Consider the following 27998-nt stretch of genomic DNA (forward strand, 5'->3'; position numbering starts at 1 on the left):
GACCAACTTGTCCCGGCTGTCCAATCCAACAGGTCGGCCTGGCTGTTGTCCAATCGGAAAGCGCGTCCTAAACGACAGTAGGTGGTGGGAATGCTTTATCCATTCAGGAGACAGGTCTCCGTTTGATCCAATTGGAATACAGAATCCGTGCAGTAAGCGACCAATAGGATGCTACGTATCATCACGTCCGCGAGCCCCCTTTATCGGTTTGCCTTTGGAATGTCAACTATTCAATATGGAGGCCGCGGTCAACAAGCTGGAAGCGATGGTAAGAGGTTTAATAAAAAATATTTAAAAAATTATTGAATGGAAGGGGGCGAATTTTAACGTAAGAAACCTATTGCATTGGGTAGAGTAAAGCCTTGTGGTCGCGGGAAAAAAGTTTTTTAAAACCCTTCGCGAGCGTGTTGGGTGTTTTTTTTATGGTTAAAACTTTAATTTGTTTGAAAGCCCCTCGTCTTGATTTGCATCCGGGTAACTGGTGCGAAAATGGCGGGAGTGGGATTTCTCTCTCTTCCCAAAGCGGCGGCGGCGCCCTCTCCGACGTCTCTGTGATTTTTTTTTTCTCTCTCTCTTTCGATCGGAATGGCCTGGATCCAGAGCATGGGGTTTTTAGTCGGTATTCGGGGAATCAGCAGCTATTCTGGTGGTGAAACGTGCGGAAGAGGGGAGGGGTGGGGGTGGGGTGTCTGCGAGGCGTTCCCGGCGTTTGTCGACGCTCGCGCCCGTTCCTCGCCGTGCGCGCGCGCGCCTTCGCGTGGTGGGGATCGCTTGCTCTCCCGGAGTGCGGGACGACGCGGCGGGCGGGCGTGCGCGCGCCCACGCTTCAACTGCGCGTCGCTGCTGTAACCGCCCGCCGAGCTCTTCGGTCGACGCCCCCCCCTCGTCAACAGGACCCGCTCGTTTTAAACTGTCGACCCGATCTAATCGGGATAACCTTTTTTTCATTTTTTTTTCAAAAATATTCTCGTAGAAACATTTTGTTTTTTATTTCGTACCTTTTCCTTGTTTTTGTGTTTTTTTTGCAAGTGGCAAAACTGATTTAAAGACAAATGAGCTGCGGTGCATCTTTTATTAACCGGATTGTGTCCGAAGGCAATTCTCCTCCACCCCTCCCAAAAAGTAGGAGAAGCTTGTCCGCGCGCCCCCGAGGGGTGCCGTAGTGGTTGTATGTTTTAAATGCTTGTTTGCAGCATTTCACAGTTATAAACTATTCTCCCATGGATTTGCACCCGTTCCTCTGAATTGCACCATTTCTGTTCACCATTTTCTGTGCTCAGTTAGGCATTTGAGCTTCAGAGCTGATTTAGTCGAGTGGAACTGCCGGCTTTGGACAAACGAAGTGTTGTTTTTCCTTTTTTAAAATCGTCAACTCCACGAATAACCTTTCAAGAGTTTTTTTTAAAAAAAGGTGTACAGTGTTCCTGCTCAATAAGGCAGTGGCATTTGTTTTAGACCTGCTGCTTACATTCCCTGAGCCATTCAGAATGCTCAATCCAGACATACACACGAAATATTGGCACGTTATTTGTCAAACATTTTTACTGAGAACTGCTTGGATCTGTGACTAAATTTGATTCTTCCAACAGTGAGAGGAAGCCATGGAAGTTTAGGATTTGATCTGGCAATTGTGGAGGAAATTTAAGAGTTTTTTTTTAAATCAGTGCTCTTCAAACAAAAAAGATTTAAAAACTGTTGTTAAATTAAGTCAAACTCTCATTTAATTCAAAGCAATCCACTAATTAAATACAGGGTGGTTCAGTGGTTAGCACTGCTGCCTCAGGGCACCAGGTTCGATTCCGGCCTCGGGTGTCTGTGTGGAGTTTGCACATTCTCCTTGTGTTTGCATGGGTTTTCTCCTACAGTCCAAAAGATGTGCAGATCATGTAAATTGGCCATGCTAAATTACCCCATAGTGTTAGGTCAATTAGTCAGAGGGAAATGGGTCTGGATGGGTTACTCTTCGGAAGTTGGTGTGGACTGGTTGGGCTGAAGGGCCTGCTTCCATACTGTAAGGAATCTTATCTAAGAGTCCAATGGTGGGAGAGCATTATAATGCTGCTGAAAAGCTATTTCTGTGTATGCTTCTGGGGAGATTTTGTAACCTTTTGAAGTTCTTTAAAGAAACATTCCATGCGCATATTGCAAAAGTTAATACGTTAAGTGTTGAGGTTATAGATAGCTATATTGTACATATATGGATGCATGATCCTTTTCTGGTTGGCAGTATCTAGCCAGGATTGTGTGCTTGTTTTGATAGGCTGCTATTTGTAGAAATATCTACTGTTTCTAGCTGATAAGTTTATAAATTATATACTGCCTTTACTGTAGTAAAATGTTGCAAAGTGCTTCAAAGCAGAGTTCAGAATTTCATACTAAGCCACGTGAGGTTGTTTTAGAGCTTCTTTAGAGGTCAGTGATTTTTTTTAAAGGAAGGTGAGATAGGTGGAGATGCAGGGGAACTTGGGGTCAGAGCTTGGGGTCTGGCCATCTCAAGGAACAGCTGCCAGTGGTGGAGATATGAAAATCAGAGAAACCCAAGTGACTAGACTTAGGTGAGTGCAGTTTCTTAGAATTGGGTACCTTTCAGGTTAGAGGTATAAACAAAGCTTCATTTATCTCAGGCAGCATTGTTTTGGGGGAGATCAAAATTGGAACTTATTCCTGGTGTGCTGGCCAATTCCTCAATTGACGTCAAAATTTTGTCATTACCATGTTACAGTTTATGGGACTTTGCTGAATGCAGATTGACTGCTGCAGTTCCTACATTACAATGATAACTACACTTTTAAAAATACTTCAGTCAAGTGCAGGAGAGTTGAGGCTATGAACTAATTTAAAATTAATGAGCAGCACTAAAATTGATGTGTCGCTTCACTGAGAGGGAGTGTGTGTCAGCAACTAATGGGTTGATGGTGTAAATGGAGCTTTTGAGTAAGGACATGGGAACCAATGTTTCAATGACCTTAGTTTTGAGCAGAATAGAAATGTTTGGCCAGTTAGCGGTGTGCTGAAATAGTCAAGTCTCAAAGTAAGATGTGTAGATTTCATCAGGTGAGTTAGAATCAGGAAATGCTGTTTCAGTTAATCATTCTACTTGATATGTGGTTGAAAGATCTTCTCAGTGTCAACACCAACAATGTTAGGAGAAAGTGAGGATTGCAGATGCTGGAGATCAGAGTTGTGTAGTGTTGGAAAAGCACAGCAGGTCAGGCAGCATCCGAGGAGCAGGACAACCAACATTTCGGGCATAAGCCCTTTATCAGGATTCCTGATAAATGGCTTATGCCCGAAACATCGAATCTCCTGTGCCTTGGATGCTGGCTGACCTGCTATGCTTTTCCAGCACCACACTGTCAAAGTTACAAATGGTCTGGTTCAGTCTCACACTTGTCCAAGAGAAGGATGACGTTAATGGCAAGGAGCAAATACAATGTCTTCATCTTTCCAATATTTAAGTGGGGAAATTTCTGCTCCATTTTTGAAAATGCATGAGGGAAAATAAAAATTGAAACGTTGCATCATCAGTTTTCATTAAACTTTTGAAAGCAGTGATTTGCAATATTTGTTTCTCTCTTTGAGCATTCATTTGGGCAGGGGAAAATACCTTCTCATGTTAGTGTTTTGATGAATTTAGTAAATGGAGATTGTAGTGAGAAATGGTTGTAATTCTTCATTGTTGCTACAGTAACTGTCAAACCATTCCTGACTTGCAGTTGCAAACATATCCACATGATAATGCAGAAATATTTTAGTAATACAGTATTAAGTAAAACAACTTGAGTCCCCTTATCATGCTGAATCTATTTGAATTCATGCAATCCTTTTTGATAGGTTTTGTCAGCTAACAGAAAGATGAAAAACCAGTAAAATGTATGCGGATCCTAATATTGGGATGTTTGTTCTTTACAAAGTAATAAGTTTGAGTTGAAGAGCACATTTCATGTTTGATTTTAAATAAAATCTCAGCTCGAGGTCATTGAGCTAGCCATTTTTTTTTAGGATTCTGAAAACAGTAAATAGTAATTACCAAAATTTGAGAAGTGTTTGATGCTCCAATCATCAAAAATGGAGATGGGAAGTTAGATCAATAGTCATCTTCCTGATAAATTAACATGAGGCCATGTCTTCCTGTGACAGAAATTTCCAGGATACGTTTCAATGAGCAGGAACTTATTTTCTGTGTTATGACCTATTTCCCTGCTTAACATAATTTAAAAGATCTATTGCTGAATCATTATAACTGAGGCATTGACAGATCACCTGTTTTAGATCATGAAGTCTGTGTTACTGATGAATTCTGTTGCCATTGTTGAAATATATTTTGGATCTTTTGCTATGTGAAAATGGCAGATGTTTGTTCATGTCCTTTTTTTTTAAACCTTAATTGATGTACTTTGCTCTGTTTTCATTCCATTGTTTATACAAGGATATGAGTATATTATGTAATGTTTACTTTTAAAATGGATTAATTCAGAAATATATTAAATTTTTGCAGATACTGTGCAAATACTGTGTGTTTCTTGGATATAACTGAAGCAGGATAGTATCCTTAAATAATTTGTCAAGATGTTAAAATGTTTGTTTATTAATGACTTGGCTAATCTGTCCAGCAAGCATCTGAGCTTTACAGTGGAGGTTCACGGCAGATGAGGTGCTGCGGGGGACTTGGGAGCTATAGACCAAGATGGGGCCTCTGTGGGATGGTGTGATGGTGCTTTATTCTGACATGTAGCCTGCTAATGGTTGCTGTTGAGTCTGCTCTGAATAACAAACAACATGGATGAGAGACTTAAGCATTGAACATCCTTCTGAAATTAAATATTTAAGAAATTAATAGCTTCAGGAAAGTATTTTTATTAACTTGAGTATGTGTTCTGAAAGTAAGCAAATAATATTTTTCGGTGATGGTCTTGGTGTGTCCAGGTTTTTCGGTATTCTGAAGTTAGGCTATTAAATTTTTTTGTTTTTGGCAATCTTCATCAAATTTTAAACTGTAAATTGTGTTTGCGTCTTTTTCCAATTTTAAAAATAAGTTCTTCCAACACAACTGAACTATTAAACCTTTTTGTTTTTGTTCTTGTTGAATTATTAGTGTATTAAGAATATGGAGAGTGCTGCAGTTGTGGCAGTATTCTTTTCTGTAGTATCTGACTGACACTAGAACATAGTTCAAAAGGCTTGGTTATCCCTTCCTGAATAATTGAAGGTTGTGCCAAATTAAAGCTGATTTGTTTTCCAACTTTGATGTTTTTGATGTCTGTTAGAAATTCCCTACCATCAAACTTGCTGCCCTTTGTCCGTTCGTCCAGTGCCCTTTTTATGTTGTACTACTAGTGATAACAGAAAAAAGCAGTGCAATATTAAAAGGGCATTGGCTGGCGATGAGATCAATGCCTATAGGAGCTACAGTTCAGTGGGCATTTCTTCCCCAACCACCACTGCCCCTCCCCCATCCCAAAAGGACTTTCTTGTGAAGGAGCAGATATTTACCAGTGAGAATTTCATTGGTGGGTAAGTTGGAGCTGATGGTACTTTTTTTATATACTGAAGTAATTTTGAAGAAAATTTTTAAAATCTGGTGCTATAAATCAAAGTCATGAACCTCCATTTTGAAACATTTATTAATTTTGTTTAAAAATTCTTGAATGAGTGATGCCATGTATTCGTTATATATGTTATCCATTTTATCACAATTTTATCCTTTCTCCAAACTGGTTTTAGAATTGCATGGAAGTTATTTCTGATCTGACGTGTAGAATCCCTATTTTTGCACCACATCAGTGTTGGTGCGAAGCAATTTTAAGCTTGCATTTATTGTACTTATATGATATGTGATCTGAAGTCCCCTAACATGAGATGGATCAGAGTTTTCAGATTTGAAATATTGAATGCATTGAAATCAATGATAAATTAGTTCATTGGGCCCATGGATACATGCTTCTCTGGCAAATTAATTTTAATTTTGGATCATACCCCTGCTTTCTGCAGTAGTGAATTCCACAGGCTCACCGCTCTTCTTGAGGTGAGGAGAAATTCATGTAGTTCTAAATGTTTTATTATGTATCCTTTGACTGTGAGCTCTGATTGATTTTGGACTCCCCTGTCATGAATCTATCCTGTCTAGCCTTGTTAATATTCATATTTCTATTAAATATCCTCCACTGCCACTATTCTAAACAGCAAATGTAATCCTAATCTATTCAACCTGTCCTCATGTGTCAGTCCTACCATCCCAGGAGTCAGTCGGGTAGACCTTTGCTGCACTCCTAGCAAGAATATCCTTCTTCTGATTGATAGAGATGAAACAGCTCACAATTTTGAAGATGTGATCTCTCCGATGCCCTATATAATTGCAGCGAGGCATCCCTGCTCCTGTGTTTGCATCTCGCTATGAAGGCCAACATATTTACCACCTTTAGTGTCTGCTATACCTCAGTGACTGATGTGCATGGACATAGGTTTTGTTACACATTCCCATCTGATTATAGCCATTCTGAATTCCTCCTCAAATGGATAATCTTGTATTTATCCACATTGTACTGCATCTGTAATGGATTTATCTGCTCACTCAGCTTGTGCAGATCACACTGAAGCATCTCTGCATCTTCCTCCCAGGTTGCCTTCCCACTCACTCAGTCATTTGCCAGTTTGGAGGTGTTATGTTTAGTTCTTTCATCTAAACAGTTAATGTGTATTGTGAATAGTTGGGAGTCCTAGCAGTGATTTCACTGGTACCCCATCAGTCAGTATCCCTACTGCCTGTCAGGTGGATTTTCGTTTTGAGATTGCCAACCATTTGCACGAAGCAATTATATAATTTTGTCTGGTTTGTTGGAGCGCACTCCAAGCAGCCAGGATGCAGCCGAAAGTTATTTACTACTTCGAAGTAGTAAAACTCAAAGTGTAGAATATGGAAGGAATTGGGTTATACCCTGTGTTAGAACACCAATAGGAGTTATGAAATAATAAGTTTGGAAATCTCTCACATTTCTTGTGTTTATCTTTCAGCTGGAGTTGCTGTTGAGAAAGGCCAAGAATTACTGTAGATAGTCTTTACCTCTCATCTGTAGACCAGGTGAGAAGGTGCCTCTTAGTTTTTTCATGTGGAGTATAATTTAATTCATAAATTTTAAATTTGTTTGTCCTGTGGTTCATGAGCTTTTACAGTTTATGCTTACATTAATATGACAGCAAAAAAGACTTCCTACCTAGATTTGAACCTCAAATTAAATTTTCTCTAAAACCCGATAACTCTAAAAATCTAACCGGATTCTCTAAAAATCTGATCACCACTCCCAATGTATTAGGATGTTAAGTTCAGTAATAATGAGATTAATTTTTCTGGGTTGACATCTCACTATCAGGTTATTTTTAAAATAAAATATTACTTTTAAACTAAATACTAATGAATGTTCATAGCTTGATAATTGAGTTTTAAATCCTATCTAGAGAATATTATTTTAGAAAATATTTCAACAAACATTTTAGTGACTAATGTACATAGAAATTGGCTAAGATTGATTGCTTTTACAGATCAGTTTGTTGTAGTGGGACAGTTGAAAGTTCTCCAGTTCTCCTAGGCTTGCTGCTAACAGATGCTCTGACTTTATTGCACTACTGTGTTTCACAGCTAGCAGTGCAATAGTATTGTCAAAGCATCTGAAGGTAGGTCAGATCATCGCGGCGGAGAATTTGAAATCGTCACCTGGCCATGGGCAGCACAGTGGATTCTTTATGAGCACAGGTTTTTGTGTTCTTAAACTGCAATCTGGCACCAAATGTTGTCATGAGGTAGGAGTATAGTAAGACAGCAGGAGTAAAATTTTCGTCTTGTGAATTCTAAGAAGATTGCATACTTTTCTGCTTAGTTAAGTGTAAAATTGCATACAGAAATGGTTAGAGCCAGATGAGGCTTTTAGAGCATTAAGAATGCTATGTGACAAGATCTATGCAAAACAACAGGCTATTGAATCACTTGTTTTCTTAAAATGCTATTGAAATGTGAATACCATAAGGCAACATGCACTTGTGACATTCAAAATAGATTTGACATTGTTTCATTGCAAATAGTGGTATGGTGGCAACCTCATTGTGAGTTTTCAGGTTTTTGACTTACTTCATCTTAACATGAACATGGGAAGATGGGCTCTTTGATGTGGGAGAGAGAATTTAAACGCTTTCTCTAAATTTTACATCTATTAAAATAAATTGCACGTGCTTGGTGCATTGATTGGAGTTCAAAGCTGTTATGCTAAAATGTAGATTTAGGATAGATTTTTAACTAGAGTTGTTGAATGCTGTAACTTTTTACTGTGGTAGTAAATTCTTTGGGTATCCTCATACTTGTGGACATCAATTTTGAAGTTGAATGGATTTAATGGATATAGGTTTTCTGCACGATAATTTTGGATTTTTAGTAATGATCACTGAAATATAATTTCACACAAGCATTCATTAGAGAAGTGCAATTCATAATCGGGTGTTGGAGTGTCGTTGTGCTTGCAAAATTATTTCTACTTTTTTAAATACCCTCAATCTGGAATTCCAGTTATGTATTTCTTTGATCATGCAAATACTGTTTGGCTGTTCAATACTCTTAGTCCATTCAGATGTATATTTCTCTGCAATTGTGTATGCAAAGAATATAGAACAGTATAGCACAATACAAGCTCTTTGACCCTCGATGTTGTGCTGACCTTTTGCCAAGATAAAGAAATTTTTTCATTTTACATAGTGATTGTTGTGATATAAAATACATTGCCTGAAGGGATGGTGAAGGAAGATTAAATAGCATCATTCAGAAGAAATTTTGATTAAAAATTATTTGGGGAGAAAATTACTGTACAAATTGAACAGCAAAGTGGGGTTCAATTTGCTCTCCAAGTCCCGGTATAGGCATTATGACGAAACAACTACCTGCACGATTCTATAACTTTGGTTTCGTATTGGTATTTTCACTTCGCAGTATTCAAATTTTAATGTCTGTTATTGCAATTAATCAAATCTTTTACAGGATCCTGCAGCCACAGAAAATCCAGTGTCTCGTCTCAACCAACATCTTGGACGTGGGGTTTTGGAATCAAGAGAAATGTTACAACTTGAATGTGTTTGCTGCAGGTTGCATTGTGATTGTGGGGTGCACTATACATAAGAGTGATTAACTTCATAAAGTTGCAATTTCCTTGGCTATACAGTCCATTGCACACTTAATTTTTAAGCTATAGTGCATACATTGGGATGCTGTTTGCAATAAAAGAATGATTTAGCTGTTTGGTTTTGTCGCTGTTTATCAGTAATATCTGCCTTTTCACACAGAAAGACTGTTTGAACTGTCTGACTCTGCAGCAGTCTTAATTGCAAGAAATCTAACTTCTGTACTTATTGTCCATTATTGGATTGATTTCTAAAGACATATTTAGTAAAACACTTCAGATCCTATTAATCATTTGTGAAATCCTGACTATTGTCCCTGTTACGGATTCACTTAAGCAAAAGTGCCAGTATTTCACCATTTGCTCTCTCAAACCTGCATATAACTTCTCTGCTTCTATTCAGGTTTTTTCTCTCAAACTTGCTTATTGCACTGTATAAAATTATGGGAGAGGGGCTTTTATATTTTAACATTTTTCTTAGTGGCAAAATGTTATGTTTCTATGGAAGTTCTTTTAAATGTATGCAGAGTATTTAATAGGCAGTATTGATCATATTGTATGGTATTTTGCAAATTGTTTGTTTATTTAGATTATGGGTTAACCCTGTACCTGTGTACAGTATATGTTGTTTGATGTAAATGTTACATTCTATACCTCTTCCTCCCTAAGATTAATTTGGCTTATTTTCAGCTAACCTGTCTTAGTTTATTTCTTTTTGGGTCAAAAAGGTTATTTGGCTGTATTGACTGACCAACCTCTTCTGTCTCTTTATAAACTGTTCTCTAAATAAAAACTCTTATCTTTGCATCTCATTGTGTAACAGTGTGGTTAAGATCAGGAGCTTGAAGACTTCTGACTGTATTGTTCAAATTTCATAGCATGGTATGGCCACCTGTGCTATAACAGTATAATAAACTGCAACACACCAGTTTGCATAAGGCATTTTGAGATAATGCACCAAATGTTATACCTGCTTCCAGCACACTAAGATCTCACTGCACTATCATTTCGATGTTCATTTGCATCCTAATTCACTAAATGCAGCAAAAATCTGATGGATTTATACATCTGGATTCTAGCAGAGCATCTTTCAGAAGTAGTTCTGAAGAAGTCTTGACAGACTCAATTCTGTTTTTTTTTGTCTGCAGCTACTACAAGACCTGCTGAATTTCTCCAGCATTTTGTGTGTTTGGTCAAGAGTTTTCTTCTTTCTGTCTTCCTCCATTTTTGAATAGAAGTGTTATGTTTGAGGTTTTCCAATCCACTGGAACCCTTTCAGAATCCTGAGTATTTTGGAAGATTGTGATAAATGCAAACATTATCTCTGAAGCTGCTTCCTTTTAGACTCTAGGATAAAGGGCATGAGATATATCCAAGGGACTTATTAGCCTTTAGTCCCATTTGAGGCTGTTGTGGTGCAATGATAATGTCCCTCCATCCGAGCCAGCAGGCTAATTTTCAAGTCCCACCTATTCCTGAAATGTGCCATGACGTGTCTCAAAAGGTTGATTAGAAAATGGTTTAATCACATTAGCTTTATTAATACTTTTTTTTCTACTGACTGTTTTAAGTTCTTTTCCCTTTTGTCCCTTTTTTTAACTATTCCTAGGATGCCTCTACTGTGAAGATGAATACAAGATGCTTGTTTAAAGTCTTCTCTAATTTCCTTGGTTTCCATTAATTCCCCAAACTCATTCAAATATGCTGTTTGAAACTTTTACTGTAATTTTCCCAGTCCACTCTGGCCTCAACCTGTAATTGTTTTTCTATTAAAGTTTAAAGCACTAGTTTCAGACCCTAATTTCTAATTTTCGTAAACTGAATATGAAACCTTTCAGAGATCTTTTTCCTGTGAGGTTTCCAGTTAATCCTGTCTCATTACATATTATCAGGTCTGGGTACACTGCTCCCTGGTCAGTTTCAGCGCACACTGTGCGAAGAAACTAAACTCATCATTCAGGTTATGTTTATCTCCAGTTTTTATACATGAAGATTAAAATTGTCCATATTTATTGCAGGCTTTTCTTTACAGGCCCAATTTATCTCTTGACCTGTACTCTGTCCTACAGTGGGTCATATAAATCACTCCCAGTGACTTTCCTTTATTTCTTACCTTATTTATAAATTTATGCCCTAATTTTGACAGTCAACAGCAAAAATTGGAAATTTATTTTTCACCACCAGATGGATGTATTGTTCAATCTGCAATTCAAATTGCTAATCAATTACAGCAGTTCTTGTTAAAAGGCATTTATGGATCCTTGGGGAAGGGAGGGCTCACAGATGAAGACTTGTGCAGCTGTCACTGTTAGAGAACCGGACACTGGTGTCATTTTCTTATTGGAGAAGTTACTAAGTTCTTGAAATGAAAATAGAAAATTGAATCTGAGGCTTCCTTCAAGCTTGGGTGATGCCAGGGGCCTGTGTCTGTTCAGGGAAGGCTGGATAGTGCAATCATTGCATTGTTCAGATGTGATTCTGCTATCAGAACAATGTTGTCTGTCTGCTTTACAGTGCCCAATCTCTCCATGTCATTTCCCTGTATTTATCTGTATCTGGTGGATTCGTGTTATGCAAAAATCAAGAGTGTCCGTGCAAGATTGGAATTGATTCTGTCAATCTTATGTGGATAGACCTATCTTTGCAACTAGCTGCAGAATGTTCTGTTGATTTGGACTGTCATACTACTGAATCCTTGGAAAGTTTATGCAGAGTAGCTGTTTACCAGAAGTTCATTAGGCAGTGGTTCATATGTGAAGTTCTCAAGGTCCTGTGGAAAAATAATGATTCCCTGAGCGGACTATCAAAGTCACTTGGTAGGATGCCTCGTGGTCAGAACTTTGAAACGAATTTCAAGATGTAGCTTAGTTTGTGGTGAGAAGGAGTTTCTGGTAGATCTTTGTGTGCCTGGAATCTCACTATCCATTTGGACCTCAAGGCCACTGGCTGTAGAGAGGAAGAGATTTTTGTACATCTCCTGAAATGTACCTTAGCAAAACAGAACTGGAAAGGCAAGCGATGATATTGTTGTGGTTCATCCTGAGAAGCTCTTTAGCAATGCAATTCTGTGACCTCTGCAAATAGTCTGTGGAGTATAACGTGCATACAATGACCGCTGCTGGAACACCAGTAACCCAGTGAAAGATGCTTTTTGGTCTATTCAGAACATGTTGGTCATCCATTGCAGAGAGTTGTTCATGGCTTAGTTTTACAGACTGATGCATTCAAAGATCCAGGACCATGTTCTGAGGGAACCTCTTAAATCATGGAATAGCCATGCAAAGACTCCATCAGGATCAGTCACATTCTAATGTGCTCCAACCATGTTGCGCTGACAAGCTGGGACCTACATAAAACTTTTTTTTCCCCAGCTGTACATAGCCGTCTGTATTTGACATGAAGTGAATATAATCTAATTACAAATAGAAGTACCTCATCACATACAGAATTGAAAGAAATTGAAATATATTATGCTTCTGTGTAACGTGGAAACTGGGATATTTAATAAAATTTTCCAGTGGTAGATTACTTATGAAATTTTTTTTTGCAGTGAGGATAAAACCTGAGTTTTTAAACATGCACTAAATTATGCTGTAAATCTAATTGTAAGTTCAATAATTAGTTGGCAGATTTTCTTTTATTTTGTGCTGTGTTACATGAGAGAAGATATTCATGAAAGCCAATATTCCAACCACAAAAGGATCAGTTTAAATTCCAAACTTGCAGTTTTTAGCTAGCAGTATAGAAACCAGATTACTGGTTTTTGTTTTTTTTTTGGCTGGGGAGTCAAAATGGTGGAAGGAATTTGGAGTTTAATCTCACTTTCAAGTACTAATAACTTGGTGGAGGGTATGTTGAACAAATGCAATTAGAGTTGACTGTATACTGATCGTGTCAGTTTTTAGGTATTCAGCAATACAGTCCTGGGGGAAAAAACGCCATTTTATTGATCAAAAATCTTGAAATTGTGATTATAATCCTCCATTTGTTTTTATTATTGAGGTTTAGTAGAACCATCATAATGTTGACCTTCAGTTTCTGTAACCTTAACTTTCCTGTCTTTTTGGTGTAGCGTTTTAGCATAGGAGCTGTACCAATGTTGTATAGGGCAAAAGTGAGGACTGCAGATGCTGGAAATCGGAGTTTAAGTTAGAGTGGTGCTGGAAAAGCACAGCAGGTCAGGCCGCATTCGAGGAACAGGAAAATCAACTTTGGACAAACTCCCTTCATCAGGAATGAAGGCAGGGAGCTCTGGGTTGAGAGATAAGTGGGAGGGGGATGGGGCTGGGGAGAAGGTAGCCTAGGCAGGTAGGACAGGTTCATGAGGATGGTGCTGAGCTGGAAGGTTGGGACTGGGGTAAGGTGGGGGCACGTCTGTTGACATTTCCACTACCTCCAAATGGACCCCACCAGGGATATATTTCCCTCCTCACCCCTTTCCGCTTTCTGCAAAGACCGTTCCCGCTGACTACCTGGTCAGGTCCATGCCCCCCAACAAACCATCTTCCCCTTCCACCGCAAGAATTGCAAAACCTATGCCCACACCTCTCTCCTTACCTCCATCCAAGGCCACAACGAAGCCTTCCACATCCATCAAAGTTTCACCTGCACATCCACCAATGTCATTTATTGTATCCATTGCTCCCGATGCAGTCTCCTCTACATTGGGGAGACCGGACGCCGCCTTGCAGAGCGCTTTAGGGAACATCTCTGGGACACCTGCATCAATCAACCCCACTGCCCCATAGCCCAACATTTCAACTCCCCCTCCCACTCTGCCAAGGACATGCAGGTCCTGGGCTGCCTCCACTGTCACTCCCTCACCTTGGGGGAAGAACGCCTCATCTTCTGCCACGGAACACTTCAACCCCAGGGCATCAATGTGGACTTCACAAGTTTCCTCATTTCCCCTCCTGCCACCTTACCCCTGTCCCAACCTTTCAGCTCAGCACCGTCCTCATGACCTGTCCTACTTGCCAATCTTCCTTCCTGCCTATCAGCTCCATCCTCCTCTCTGACCTATCACCATCATCCCCACCCCCATCCACCTATTGTGCTCTTTACTACCTTCTCCCCAGCCCCACCCCCCTCCCATTTATCTCTCCATCCCGGAGGCTCCCTGCCTTCATTCTTAATGAAGGGCTTTTGCCCCAAACATCGATTTCCCGCTCCTTGGATGCTGCGTGACCTGCTGTGCTTTTCCAGCACCACTCTAATCTAGACCAACGTTGGCCATTTCAGGCTTTAACTGATCAATTCCTGTGTACTTCACAAAAAAAAGCTTGGGCAAAATACACCAGTAAGCTGTCTAGCTGTTCATTTTGTTCTGTTTGGGTGGATTTATTGTATTTCTTCTGTCATTTTCATGATATTATTTGGCTTTTAAAACCAGTTGAAGTGCGTTTTATACTCTGAGTATTGCTTTTGTTTTTGTCGGCCTTGCATCTGAATCAGAAAATTGTGGTGAAAGCCCCATTTTACAGAGTTGAGTATATAATCAAGACTTATCCAGAAGAGAGCTGCTAGAAGTATCAGAAGTGTTGTCATTCACATGAAATGTTAAACCATGACCCCTATTGTGTGGAGATTTAAAAAATCCCATAGCACCAGTTTGATGAAAAAAGGGAAGCCCTCTGATGTCTTGGCCAGTATGCATTCCTTCAGTCAACATCAAAATCTGTATTTGGTCAGTTATTTCATTGTTCTTTGAGGCCTGGCTGTGTGCAAATTGAATTCAAATTGACATTATAACAGGGCTACACTTTAAAAGTGGTTCCAAAGCAATGACAATTCTTTCATCCAAAGACCATGTACAATTTCTTTTATAGATTATTTTAATGAACCAGTTCAGAAATCTTATGACCCCTCTCTGGAACAGGTGGAACTTGAGCTCCTGCCTTCTGTCCCAGAGGTAGGGCACTGCCATGATGTTTTCTATTGATTGATTGATGATATCATTATAGCAAATGGTAACCAAAACACACACAAAAAATGCTTCATTGGCTGATGTTTGTATCCACATATTTCTCACTGCAATATTTTCCTAATTATCAACAGTTGACTTGTTTAATGTTGATTTTAGAAAGCTGTTAATAACCTTGACTATAATTTGACAAATATTAACTGTTAAATTTTCTGGCTCCCATTATCCCTTTTCAATGATTTCTAATTAAGATTGGAGCTTGAATTGAAAAGCAGTAGTAACAAGTTAGTATTTTTATTGGAGAGTGAGGTTGGGAGTAGTTTTGTGTTAAACTTTACAAGCCCAGCATGTTCATGGTGATTTTATTAGGAGAGGCCTATACATTCATTTGGAATTCATTTGTATAGGAGGGAGGAATAATAGATGCAGAATTTCAGGGGTTTAAGTCAAAGTGCAAATAACCCATTTGAACAGTATTACAACTGTTTACCAATTCAAGCACCTTAATGTTCAGAATAGTAGCAAAGGAGTCCACCAATTCGGAATGTTTTAAAATCAATGGCTTTTGACATTAAGTACTTTTTGAATTGCAGTCACTGTAATTAGCTGTAGAGCGCTTTGGAATGTCTTGATATTGTAAAAGCTGCAAATAATTGCCAGGATGACTTCCTTGGCTTTGTTTTATTTTCAGTTCTGGCTGTAAGTCGTACTGATTAGTCTGGACTTTTAATAAGCAAAATCTGAATGGTTTCCAGATTATCTTGCTGCACCTTCATATTGGAGGAGAAAGAAATGAGAAACAAATTGCTTTCCATTACAAATCTCTTGTGCCTGCTTGAGAATCTTAAACTGAGCTGTCGAGTTGTAAGATTTTGATGTTCACTTTAGCTTTACTTTGAATATTTAAGTCAGTTACAATTATTAGACCGAGTTGAGAGAGCCAATTTAAATCTAGTTCTGATTAGTTGCAAGAATATTTTCACAAGTTTCACAGAATTTGTTAAATTTATCATAAAAAGTGTGAAAGTAATGGTGTTCAATGAAGTTTTTTTAATCAGATGATGCACTTACGGAATGTTCATTTATTGGCTGACTGGGTGTGGCCCAAGTGGGTTGAGGTTGTTTTTCTGCTTAGTCTTACTATGCTTCAAATCACTGAGTCTCCACTTGTTAGCCCTTGCTATCTGCCCCCATTCCCTGTGCTTGAACAGGAGCATTCTGAAATCAAACTGGATAAACAGTACATGCTCAATTCCTAATCGGTTTTCTTAAAAGACTGGTCAGTTCTCTGATATTTCTTCGTACTACCTCCTCATTTGTTCCTTGAAATATTGATCATATCCCTTTTATGAAAGTTTACTAACTTCATAAATCTTGACCAGCACACAGCTTTGGTTGAGTAATTTGTACACCTGTTCAGAGAATATAGTGCTACCACTAGTGCTTAATGTCCCAAATATTTTGAAACCTATCTATACTCTTTAACTACAATGACAATGTGGTATTCAATTACTGTTGAAACTTGAAACCATTTCACCAATGTTAGTTTCAAAAGACCATACCAGCCTCATTTACTGTCCAAAAGATCTACTAATACTTAAGTTACTAAATGAAACCATTTTAAAAAGCATTTTACCTCAAAGCATACTTGCGTTTATTAGCCTAAGTTTACATTAGCCAGTGCTGGAAAAATGGCCTAAAACCATTACTCTGTGACTTACCTTTTGACTTATGTCATATAGCTGTTTTTGCAGAAGTTTTCCAGACCTAAATGTTAAAAAGAAATTAATTGCTTGCTTAACTAAAATAATTTAACCCTGCAAAATGCATTTAATATCCTAGCACTGACTGCAGTTCTGCTTTTCTTGAACTCTCCAGGTAAAGGAGGCTTATATTGGGAGACAAATTACTTTGTCATTCTAGCTAGTTATCCATTTTGAGTGTTTCAAGGCTTTAACTTGGGGTAAAGTTTCATTTTGGCTAGTTTTTTTACAGTAGGTCAGGCAGCATCCAAGGAACAGGAAATTCGACATTTCGGGCATACGCCCTTCATCAGGAAAGTGGTGAAGGGCTTATGCCCGAAACGTCGAATTTCCTGTTCCTTGGATACTGCCTGACCTGCTGCGCTTTTTCCAGCAACACATTTTCAGCTCTGATCTCCAGCATCTGCAGACCTCACTTTTTCCTCCTCGTTTTTTACAGTACCCAATTAGTGCCTTGTTATTTTTGTTGTCATCATCCATCAATCCGCTTTGTACTGAAATTATAACATAACCCTAAATGTTGTAGATGCATATTCCTGTTAATGTGTTTTGGTTCATGGGTATATTTTTAACAAATATTGATTGGTACATTGACGTATGCCAAGAACACCCTGAATTTTGTTCTGTTTGTGGCTTTTCATTAAGTTGTCAAAGTTTTCCTGATTGGGCTACGTTCTAAAATGATTGAATTACATTTACGTATTCCATATAAACACTAATGATTTTTCATTATCATAAGCAAATTTATGCTCTCTATTTGTGACAGTAAGAAAACTTCTGCCTTCTTTTAAATAGAAAGGGTACATTTATAATATACAACATGTCATGTTGTCAGTCAGATTGATGGGTTGCAATATAATCCTGAAGCATAGACTTCTTTAGACTTATCTGTGGTGCACAAGCACCCTTTTCTTTTCAAACAAAAGTTCCAGTTAGGATGTATTTTTAAGAAGTAACAGTTTTTTTTGTCGATGCTCAAGTACTGGGACCCTATCGATATTGCCTCTGCTTTGTAGATAGCTGTGAGTAGTGCAATATTGCTTATAGGGTTTCAGTGTTTGAGAATTGCAGCCTGGCCTACGCCCATCGCTAAGCTTTAATGTTCACATCAACAAAGTTGTGAAACAAGTGTTTATATTTTTCTAATGGTGAAAGAAATGGGAGAAGATGTGCAACACTAAGTTGCAGTGCAACACTAAATTTAAGAGGCATTGGTTGGGTATATGAATAGGAAGGGTTTGGAGGGATATGGGCCGGGTGCTTGCAAGTGGGACTAGGTTGGGTTGGGATATCTGGTTGGTATGGACAGGTTGGGCCAAAGGGTCTGTTTCCATGCTGTACATCTCTGACTCTATGACTGTAAATGCAATTGGCTCCAACCCTGCTAATAGTTCAATCTGAAGATTCCTGAAGAAGGGTTTATGCCCTAAAAGTCGATTTCTCCTGCTCCTTGGATGCTGCCTGTCCTGCTGCGCTTTTTCAGCAACACATTTTTCAGCAATATTCTGAAGATGTATGGTTTTGATGTTTTGAGCGAACCATAAATTAGATTAAGCTATGTAGGTGTTGTAATTTGGCTGCAATAACTTTGCCAATGACAGGATCTAGCTAATCCGTAATGATCCTGTAATGGCTAAGGTCCACTTAAAAACTTCCCACAATGTTAAAGATGGGAGCTGTGCCAAAGTAACTTCACTAAGTTCTACATATGAGCCCAGCCTAGGTTTTTGGTGACTTATCCTTCAAAATTCACATGCTAGTCCAGTGCAGTTTGTTTTATTTGGTAGCGTATAGATGCTCTTCTGTAGAAATCTTTTAACTGTTGAAGACTTTAATGTCTTTCTACAAGTACTGCTGTAATTAGCTGCCTCAGCAAGCATTGCAAATTGTATATTGGAGCCTCCTGGTGGTGAATCGACAATTCAATTTTTTTACATTGTTAGCTGTCACAAACCTGGAAATGAGAGCGCCCTTCAAACCTCAAGATGTCTCAAGGCACTTTCCTCTGAATTAAGCACTTTTGATATGTAGTCACTGTTGTCATGTATTACAGCAGCAAAAATTTACACACACCAAGCTTTTGCCAACAGCAATGAGACTATGCCCGGATAATCTGTTCTGATAATAGTGTTTGCGGCAAACCTATTGCAAACTCCTTTCTCGTGTGCTGTAGGATCTGTTCTGCGCATCTAATCTGAAAGATGGCATTTCAGCACTTCAGCTTCCCTCACTAGTCCCAAAGTGTAAGATTAGATTATGTACCAAAACTCTGGAATAGGGCTTGAACGTATGACTAGTTTGGAGGAGAGTGTGCTCCCAGAGAGCCAAGTCATCAATATAAGTATTTGTATTGATGAATTTTCAATATACCCTGGAATGGGCAGATAATAAGTCCTACATTTAAGATTGAATTAGTCGCAGTCTTGGTGAAAGAAATGTAGGAGTGTCACCTAGTATTGCAAAGTGAATGTTCTTCATTGGAAGTGGATCTCGAAGCAGAAAACTTTGGGGGTGCTGATGGTATAGTATATGTCTTTTAGCTAGAGCTTGAACAGATCCATTGGAGAATAGAAGCACAGCATATTATTATTAGATTTCTCTCTCTTTCTTTAAAAGAACATACAGTCCAGAAGCAAATGCTGCCCAATATATATCTAATATTGTGTTATTACACTCATGTGGCACAAACTTGCCCATTGGTTCATTGGAGATAATAAGGAGAAGGAATGTAAGTGGACTCGATTTGCAAGGTCAAACGCTTGTGGGAGTAAGCTATGTAATGGTATTTTTATTTCAAAAATAATGAAATGCTATTGGGGAGCGAGGCAGTGTCTTCTATATTGATTTTAAAAACCAGGAAGATGTTATTCTGATAGTTGCTATTAATAACTTTGTGGTTTCATGCTACTAAAGAAAAAGAGTGCAATGAATATATGTGGGTGAGATAAACTAGTTGTTTTTCTTTGGTAACATTATTTCCTTGTATTATTTTAAGAGGTTTTCGATTACAAATAATAAATTACAGCATCCCAAAGTAAGGAAACATTTGGTTTTCTAAAGGCACAAACTACGTTTTTTGAATAGCAATGTCACCTGAGTAATTTATAGTGTGCATTGTGCAGACCTAAGAAGAACAGCACAATTGATTTGGTGACTGCAAAAAAAACATGACGTTTCCTATCTGTGCACAATGCAGTATAGTGGAGAAGTAAATTTTGGAACCTTTTAAATTAATTTGTTTGAAAGTGGAAATATTTGAAATTAGTGGTTGTTAATCATGGGCATTTGTGAGGCATGCCACTGATCTAATTTCTTAAAGTTCCTCTTCTTGTCTTAAATTTTTGGAGACACTTTGTGGTATTAGATAAATTTGTCAGTTACAGACACTGTTCCTCAAGAAAGAGGTGATGGTTACATCAACTAGTAGGTCAGCAAGCCATCTGAAATATAGAGTCACAGAGATGTACAGCATGGAAACAGACCATTCGGTCCAACCCGTCCATGCTGACCAGATATCCCAACCCAATCTAGTCCCACCTGCCAGCATCCGGCCCATATCCCTCCAAACCCTTCCTATTCATATACCCATCTAATTGCCTCTTAAATGTTGTAATTGTACCAGCCTCCACCACATCCTCTGGCAGCTCATTCCATACACGTACCAACTTCTGTGTGAAAACGTTGCCCCTTAGGTCTCTTTTATATCTTTCCCCTCTCTCCCTAAACCTATGCCCTCTAGTTCTGGACTCCCCGACCCCAGAGAAAAGTCTATGTCTATTTATCCGATCCATGCCCCTCATAATTTTGTGAACCTCTATAAGGTCACTCCTCAGCCTTTAACACTCCAGGGAAAACAGCCCCAGCCTGTTCAGCCTCTCCCTGTAGCTCAGATCCTCCAACCCTGGCAACATCCTTGTAAATCTTTTCTGAACCCTTTCAAGTTTCACAACATCTTTCCGATAGGAAAGAGACCAGAATTGCACGCAATATTCCACCAGTGGCCTAACCAATGTCCTGTACAGCCGCAACATGACCTCCCAACTCCTGTATTCAATACTCTGACCAATAAAGGAAAACATACCAAATGCCGCCTTCACTATCCTATCTACCTACCACTCCACTTTCAAGGAGCTATGAACCTACACTCCAAAGCCTCTTTGTTCAGCAACACTCCCTTGACCTTTTAAGTGTATAAGTCCTGATAAGATTTGCTTTCCCAAAATGCAGCACCTCGCATTTATCTGAATTAAACTCCACCTGCCACTTCTCAGCCCATTGACCCATCTGGTCCAGATCCTGTTGTAATCTGAGGTAACCCTCTTCGCTGTCCACTACACCTCCAATTTTGGTGTCATCTGCAAACTTACTAACTGTACCTCTTATGCCCGCATCTAAATCATTTATGTAAATGACAAAGTAGAGGGCCCAGCACCAATCCTTGTGGCACTCCACTGGTCACAGGCCTCCAGTCTGAAAAACAACCCTCCACCACCACCCTCTATCTTCTACTTTTGAGCCAATTCTGTATCCAAATGGCTAGTTCTCCCTGTATTCCATGAGATCTAACCTTGCTAATCAGTCTCCCATGGGGAACCTTGTTGGACGCCTGACTGAAGTCCATATAGATCACACCAATTGCTCTTCCCTCATCAATCTTCTTTGTACTTCAAAAAACTCAATCAAGTTTGTGTGGCATGATTTCCCATGCATAAAGCCATGTTGACTATCCCAAATCAGTCCTTGCCTTTCCAAATACATGTACATCCTGTCCCTCAGGATTCCCTCCAACAACTTGCCCACCACCGAGGTCAGGCTCACTGGCCTATAGTTCCCTGGCTTATCTTTACCACCCTTTTTAAACAGTGGCACCATGTTTGCCAACCTCCAGTCTTCTGGCACCTCACCTGTGACTATCAATGATACAAATATCTCAGCAAGAGGCCTAGCAATCACTTCTCTAGATTCCCACAGAGTTCTCGGGTACACCTGATCAGGTTCTGGGGATTGATCCACCTTTACATGTTTCAAGGCATCCAGCACTTCCTCCTCTGTAATTTGGACATTTTGCAAGATGTCACCATCTACTTCCCTACAGTCTATATCTTCCATATCCTTTTCCACAGTAAATACTGATACAAAATATTCATGTAGTACCTCCCCCATTTTTTTGTAGCTCCACACAAAGGCCGCCATGCTGGTCTTTGAGGGGCCCTATTCTCTCCCTAGTTACCCTTTTGTCCTTAATATATTTGTAAAAAAAACCTTTGGATTCTCCTTAATTCTCTTTGCCAAAGCTATCTCACGGCAATGTCTTTTCAAAGGTCTGCTTCACATTCTAAATCTAGGAGTATAGTGCAGTCACCACATTTCTATTGCTCCACTGCTGGCAGTCTAATTTATCTTTTGTTTTTCTCTCCAGTTTTTTATTTTGTTCCACAGCATAGAGCCTTTCCCATTCTCAGAATGTCCCAAAACACTTTGCAACCAGTGAAACATTTTCTGGCATTGGTAACTCCACTTCTTTGACAAATGGAGTGAGGAAGGAATGCTGTTTGCATTAAGGAAGCAGGTACAAGTTTCACATTGGTTGGTTGTTCTCTCTCCTTGGAGTCAGAAGGTTGAGATTTCAAGACTCACTGTAGGACCTAAGTATGTGATCAGGGTTGGTTGAGCAGTCACTGTTTTGAAGGCAAACATGGCAGCCATTTTTCTGCGATTCCACAAATAACAATGATATAAATGAATGACTAGACATACTTCAGGTAATCCAGGTAGACTGTTTGGAAAAGTTCCTTGGATGTTCAAATAATGCCATGGGGTCTTTTATTTACATCTTGGCAGATAGACTGTGTCTCTGGTTAACTGTTATCCTAACGTTGGTGTCTCTTGGCAGTATAGAAGCCAACCAGAATTGCATTAAGATGTTAGTAGATTATATGACATGTTTTGAAGCAGAAGATTGTGGAATCTTATAAGCTGCTATAACTGAGCTAATACAGACACTTATCTGCTTCAAGTATGGATGTTATTTTCTTGTACCTTGTTCAATACGACAAATGTTTGTAAAACTGGGCCCAGTTCAAAATTCACTGCTTGCTGATGATTGCAAGAATTGTAAGAAAAAGTATCTCAAATTGCAGGCACATAACCCTGAGGCAGTAAAAAGGTCAGTGCTTGGACAGAAAAGTCTAGCATCGCCAGAACAAAGGTTACTGCTATGAACATACAAAATTCTGCTCAAAATTAACCTACATTACCCCATAACCCACAGCTTCCTGGTAGATGGTTTGGACAAATGCATTCCATTGTGTCCTATTTTTGTCTGGAAGGGAGAGAAATCTCCATTGTAAGGAGAGGATGGTTTTAATTTCATCCTTGAATTCCTTCATTGGAATGCCCTGAGCACTTGCTGAAGAGGCTGCAGTTTTAATTACAAAGTATTCCCTATCATGCCTTTCTTTTTGGTATGACTGGATTTTTGTTTAGGAATTCAAAATATAAAGAAAATTGTGGAAATCTCTGGTCTAAGAACCATTCTGGAATGCTATTCACTTTTTATAAACTAGTAATGTGAAGTGAACGTTACAAACTGTACATCTGTCTTCAGGACTGTAAGTCCTTTTACCATTTAAAATTTCACAACGTCTTATAATAATTTAGTTTTGTAAATGGAAAATGGTCCTTTACCTAGTGTGGCCAGTCTTTTCTAAGCACTTTCATTTTTAGAAAGTTCTTTTATATCCTGTCTAAAGGGAAACTGTACTCTTTAATGAATAATCAATTGGTAATGTGTGCAAGCAGAAAGAAATCTTACTGAAATATTGTACTTTTGTGGCTCATTGAATAGCAATTTCTTTTCTTGATGAGCAGGTACAGAAGGTTTTTTTTTTAAAATCATTCCAAAAACTTTGAGTAGATTCTGTCCCACTTAATGAATAATATCCTCACCAACCGGACTTTCGGGTGAATTGAGGTGATTCTGCTGTGTATCAATAGGTTCCACTGTTTTCCACATTACAATAGTACTGCAGTTTGGACAGTCCTGTGAAACTGTGTTGGGCACTACTTAAGTGAGGGTTTTTCCTCCCGCTTGCAGAAAATAGTCTCTATATAGTGAAGGAACAGTGTTCCTTACTCTGACTAAATATAACTTGAACCTCTTAATGCCTAAAACCAGCAAACTGGACACAAACTGGGGATTAAATTAATGTCATATACATGACTGACTTGCTAAGCCATTGGGAAAAAGGATGCTCCAGAATTGAAGTATGTTACTTTGTTGAAGTAACAAATTTGATGCAGGTAAAATGCTATGTACTTGTTATTGTGTTGCCTGAGGGAATGTATTGAATTCCACACCTGGGAACAGAGTTTCAAACCAAAAACCAGGTGTTTTGAGCACAGTGAGTTTTGATTGTTTTCCTAAGGGCATCTCGACTTGTCTCTTGTGAAACAGCTGGCAGAATAACCAAATGTCTCCTGCTTCTATGAATTCCTTCAAGACTGTTTACCTTCTAAGATTCCAACACAGCAGAAGTGTGTAGTTGCCAGGAATCAACAAGTTTTACTCCTGACTCCCAAATCAACTGCACCTTGGATAATAATTGTGCCAGATTCTGTAACTTCAGACTGGTTTGTTAACGGCTGCAGTTTTTACTTTTTGTTTTAAAATGTGATTGCTGTACCAACAGTAAATTTTTAACACTTTTTTAAAAAAAAAATTTGTTTTAAACTGAGCCGTGGCTTCTTATTTATCTACCCCTCCCCACCCTTAGTCTGTTTTTCATTTGACATTTAGAAGAAGGAAAATCCTGTTTCACTTTTTCAAGATTACTTTTCATAGTTCCCCAAAGTGGTCACTCTCTATCTGGGGCTCACTGATTTCTGGGATCTGTAAAAGACATGCATGGGGCAGCTGTGCAAAAATAAGCAAGTAAGTGGTCACTACATGTGCAGTGCAGTCTGACCTGACTGCTTCTCCTTCTGAAGTAAGGCACTACAGCAACGTGACCAGGTCCATCACGGTTACTCAAGGTTGGTGGTGAGTTTAGCCTTGTATGGAAAAGGGAGGTGTCTTAAACTTGTACACAGCCATCATGCTGATACTTGCTTTCATGAAAATGTTATTAAAATGCAATCTATGTGCCGGACTTTCAAATTTCATATGTACAGTAATGTATTTTAAATAGGACATTGTGGGGTCCTGTGATTACTGATTTAGTCCTCTTGGAAAGTGGTCCTTCATTGAGAAGCTTGGAATCCTTGCATGGATCAGTGTGTCTTTGAATTTTCATTTTTAGAGTGCTAGCTATTCCGATAAATGAGAGCAGACTGTGCAAAGGACCACAATGGCTACTTGGTAAGATGTGCCTCAGATTTTGGGTGGATGGGTAAGTTTTAAACTGACACTTCCCACCATCACTGCACCGGGTCTCCATTAGTACAATAAGTTTTGGTGTTTGTTGAGTTGGATTTATCCTAATCCATTCGTGAGTGGGTCAGTTCAAGAGACAAGTTACTGTTTGATATACTCTGATGGCTACTCGATAAATATATGTATAAATAAACTTGGGGGCCATCTATAACATGGTTTTGAAATTTGTGCTTTAAGCGGTGCTATATGGCCCTCTTCCCATTCTACTGTATGTCCAAGGAATTCAAGGATTGACTCTTACTGCTGTGGAAGATCACTTGTGACTAAGCTCTTGCTGGTCCAGTGTTAGAATTCCTAGAGGGAATGATGATGGAGATAATGAGCACTGATATGGTTGCTTGATGGTAAGAGTAGTCCACCCAAGAAGCAGATTTTTAACTTGTTCTTTTTAAGTGATTTACTTTCCTTACTTTAGTTCCAGAAGGCTGAGTCTGACTTGGATTATATCGAGCACAAGCTAGAGTTTGAAATAGTGAAAAATCTTCCTCGCAACGCACCAGCACAGGTACATCTTTTGTTGTGTCGTTTTATGCCCACATTCTTGAGTTTGGGTTCAAGACATGTTGGTTGAGGAGATGGCAAAGTCAAGAACTGTCTTCAGGCTTTGGCTAATTTATAGTGCTTTATTACATATTAAGAGTACAGTATTGAGATGTACCAGGCTCTACCTTTACAGTTAGTGTTGAAAGACTTTTCTGCAACTTCTACCACTTAATGTTAGTTGTTCTGCTCCATGCTCTATTTTCTTTCTACTCTGCATATGTGGTGCCATTCACACCCCGGGAACTTCTTCACAAAGTTCCTCCAGGCTCCTAAAGCCCTTGCACGACAGTGTGTTTATTGTCTGATTAGGACATTTAATTTGAGAGGGCCTATTGGGGGGGGGGGTAAGGTAAGGGGTGCATTTGACTATACTTTGTAGACTTTTATTTCTGCGAATCTTTATCATGTCTGTCACTGAGATTATTAAACAAATTGGTTTCAATCGCCACTCCCAACATGTAACCATTTAGTGAGTTTTGAGAAGATTTGTACCTCAGGTTGAGGTTCTGGATGTAGGTTTGCTCGCTGAGCTGCAAGGTTCATTTTTGGACATCTTGTCACCATATGAGGTAACATCTTCAGCGAGCCTCCAGATGAAGCACTACTGATGATTCCTGCTTTCTATTTATATGTTTGGGTTTCTTTGGGTTGTTGGTATCATTTCCTGTTCTTTTTCTCAGGGGGTGGTAAATGGCATCCAAGTCAATGCGTTTGGTCATAGAGTTTTGGTTAGAATACCATGCTTCTAGGAATTCTCGGTTTGGCTTGTCCTAGGATGGATGCGTTGTCTCAGTCGAAGTGGTGTTCTTCCTTATTTGTATGTAAGGATACAAGTGAGAGAAGAGTTACACCAAAGATTAAAACACTTAGTAGAAGACTCATGCCACTCCATCCACTCCACACAAGAATTCCTGAAGACCATCAGCGACTCTAAGAAGAGGATGAAGTAATGGTCTCCTTTGACGTAACAGCCCTGTTCACATCAATCAACATCAACCTGGCCAAGGAAACACTACACTATTAGAAGACCCAAAGACACACACATCAAACACCACCAACCTCATCAACAAGGACAGTATCACCAAGCTAGTGGACCTGTGCCTTACCATCCAATTCACCTTCAACAACAAAACCTGCAGACAAACCCAACGGGAACACCCATGGGATCTCTGATATCAGGGTTCTTAGCAGAGACAGTAATGCAGAGACTCGAACAAACAGCTCAGCCAAACATCCAACCCAAACTTTGGATCCACTATATGGATGACACCTTTGTCATTACTAAAGAAAGGAAAATAACAACAAACTGCCATTCCTAGATGACATAGTAGAGCAAACAGTCAACGGAGAACTTCAAACCAGCGTCTACGGGACAATGACACAGACGGACCAAATATTGAACTACAGAAGCATCATCCCAACATCCACAAACAAAGTTGCATCATAACCTTATTTCAACAAGCCACCACACACTGTAGCACAGAGGAACTATGCAGAGCAGAGGAAAATCACCTATACAACATATTCAAGCAGACAAAATGCGTCCAGAAACCCTAGCTCTCCCCATGTCAAGATATCTTGGAAATGACTGCCAGACTACTCAGACCCCTTGGCATCATAGTAGCCCACAAACCACCAACACACTAAAACAGCAGCTAATGAACTTGTAAGACCGTGTACTAACAATAACCAAAACTGATGTCATTTACAAAATACTTTGCAAGAACTGTAACAAACACTACATTGGACAAACAGGCAGAAAGCTAGCCACCAGGATACATGAACATCAAATAGCCACAAAAAGACATGGCCCACTATCACTAGTGTCCTCACGTGCAGATGGGGAAGGACACCACTTTGACTGGGACAACACATCCATCCTAGGACAAGCCAAACTAAGGATATGCATGAGAATTCCTAGAAATATGGCATTCTAACCGGAACTCTTATCAACAAGCACATTGACGTGAACCCCATTTCCTGCCTCCTGAGAAAAAGAACAGGAAATGACATCACCAACCCAAGGAAACCCAAATCTATAAATAAAAAGCAGGAATCGTCAGCAGTGCTTTATCTGAAGGCTTACTGAAGATGTTACCTAGTAGGGTGACAAAATGTCTGAAAATGAACCTTCCAGCTCAGCGAGTCAACCTACATCCATGTAACCATTTATTGCTAGT

At 39.2% G+C, this 27998-nt stretch overlaps 1 protein-coding gene across 1 annotated transcript in view; it reads left to right on the plus strand.

Moving 5' to 3' along the window:
- The first annotated feature begins 212 nt into the window (after nt 1-212).
- The window catches only part of ska2 (spindle and kinetochore associated complex subunit 2), a 48843-nt gene continuing 21057 nt past the window's right edge, over nt 213-27998 (plus strand). Inside the window, exons 1-2 of the mRNA XM_060848414.1 lie at nt 213-268; nt 25691-25780. Of these exons, the coding sequence (XP_060704397.1) occupies nt 236-268; nt 25691-25780 (123 nt within the window). The 5' untranslated portion in view covers nt 213-235. The remainder of the gene's footprint in view (nt 269-25690; nt 25781-27998) is intronic.

Source organism: Hemiscyllium ocellatum, chromosome 31 (genome assembly GCF_020745735.1).
Source record: "Hemiscyllium ocellatum isolate sHemOce1 chromosome 31, sHemOce1.pat.X.cur, whole genome shotgun sequence".
Classification (NCBI taxonomy): domain Eukaryota; kingdom Metazoa; phylum Chordata; class Chondrichthyes; order Orectolobiformes; family Hemiscylliidae; genus Hemiscyllium; species Hemiscyllium ocellatum.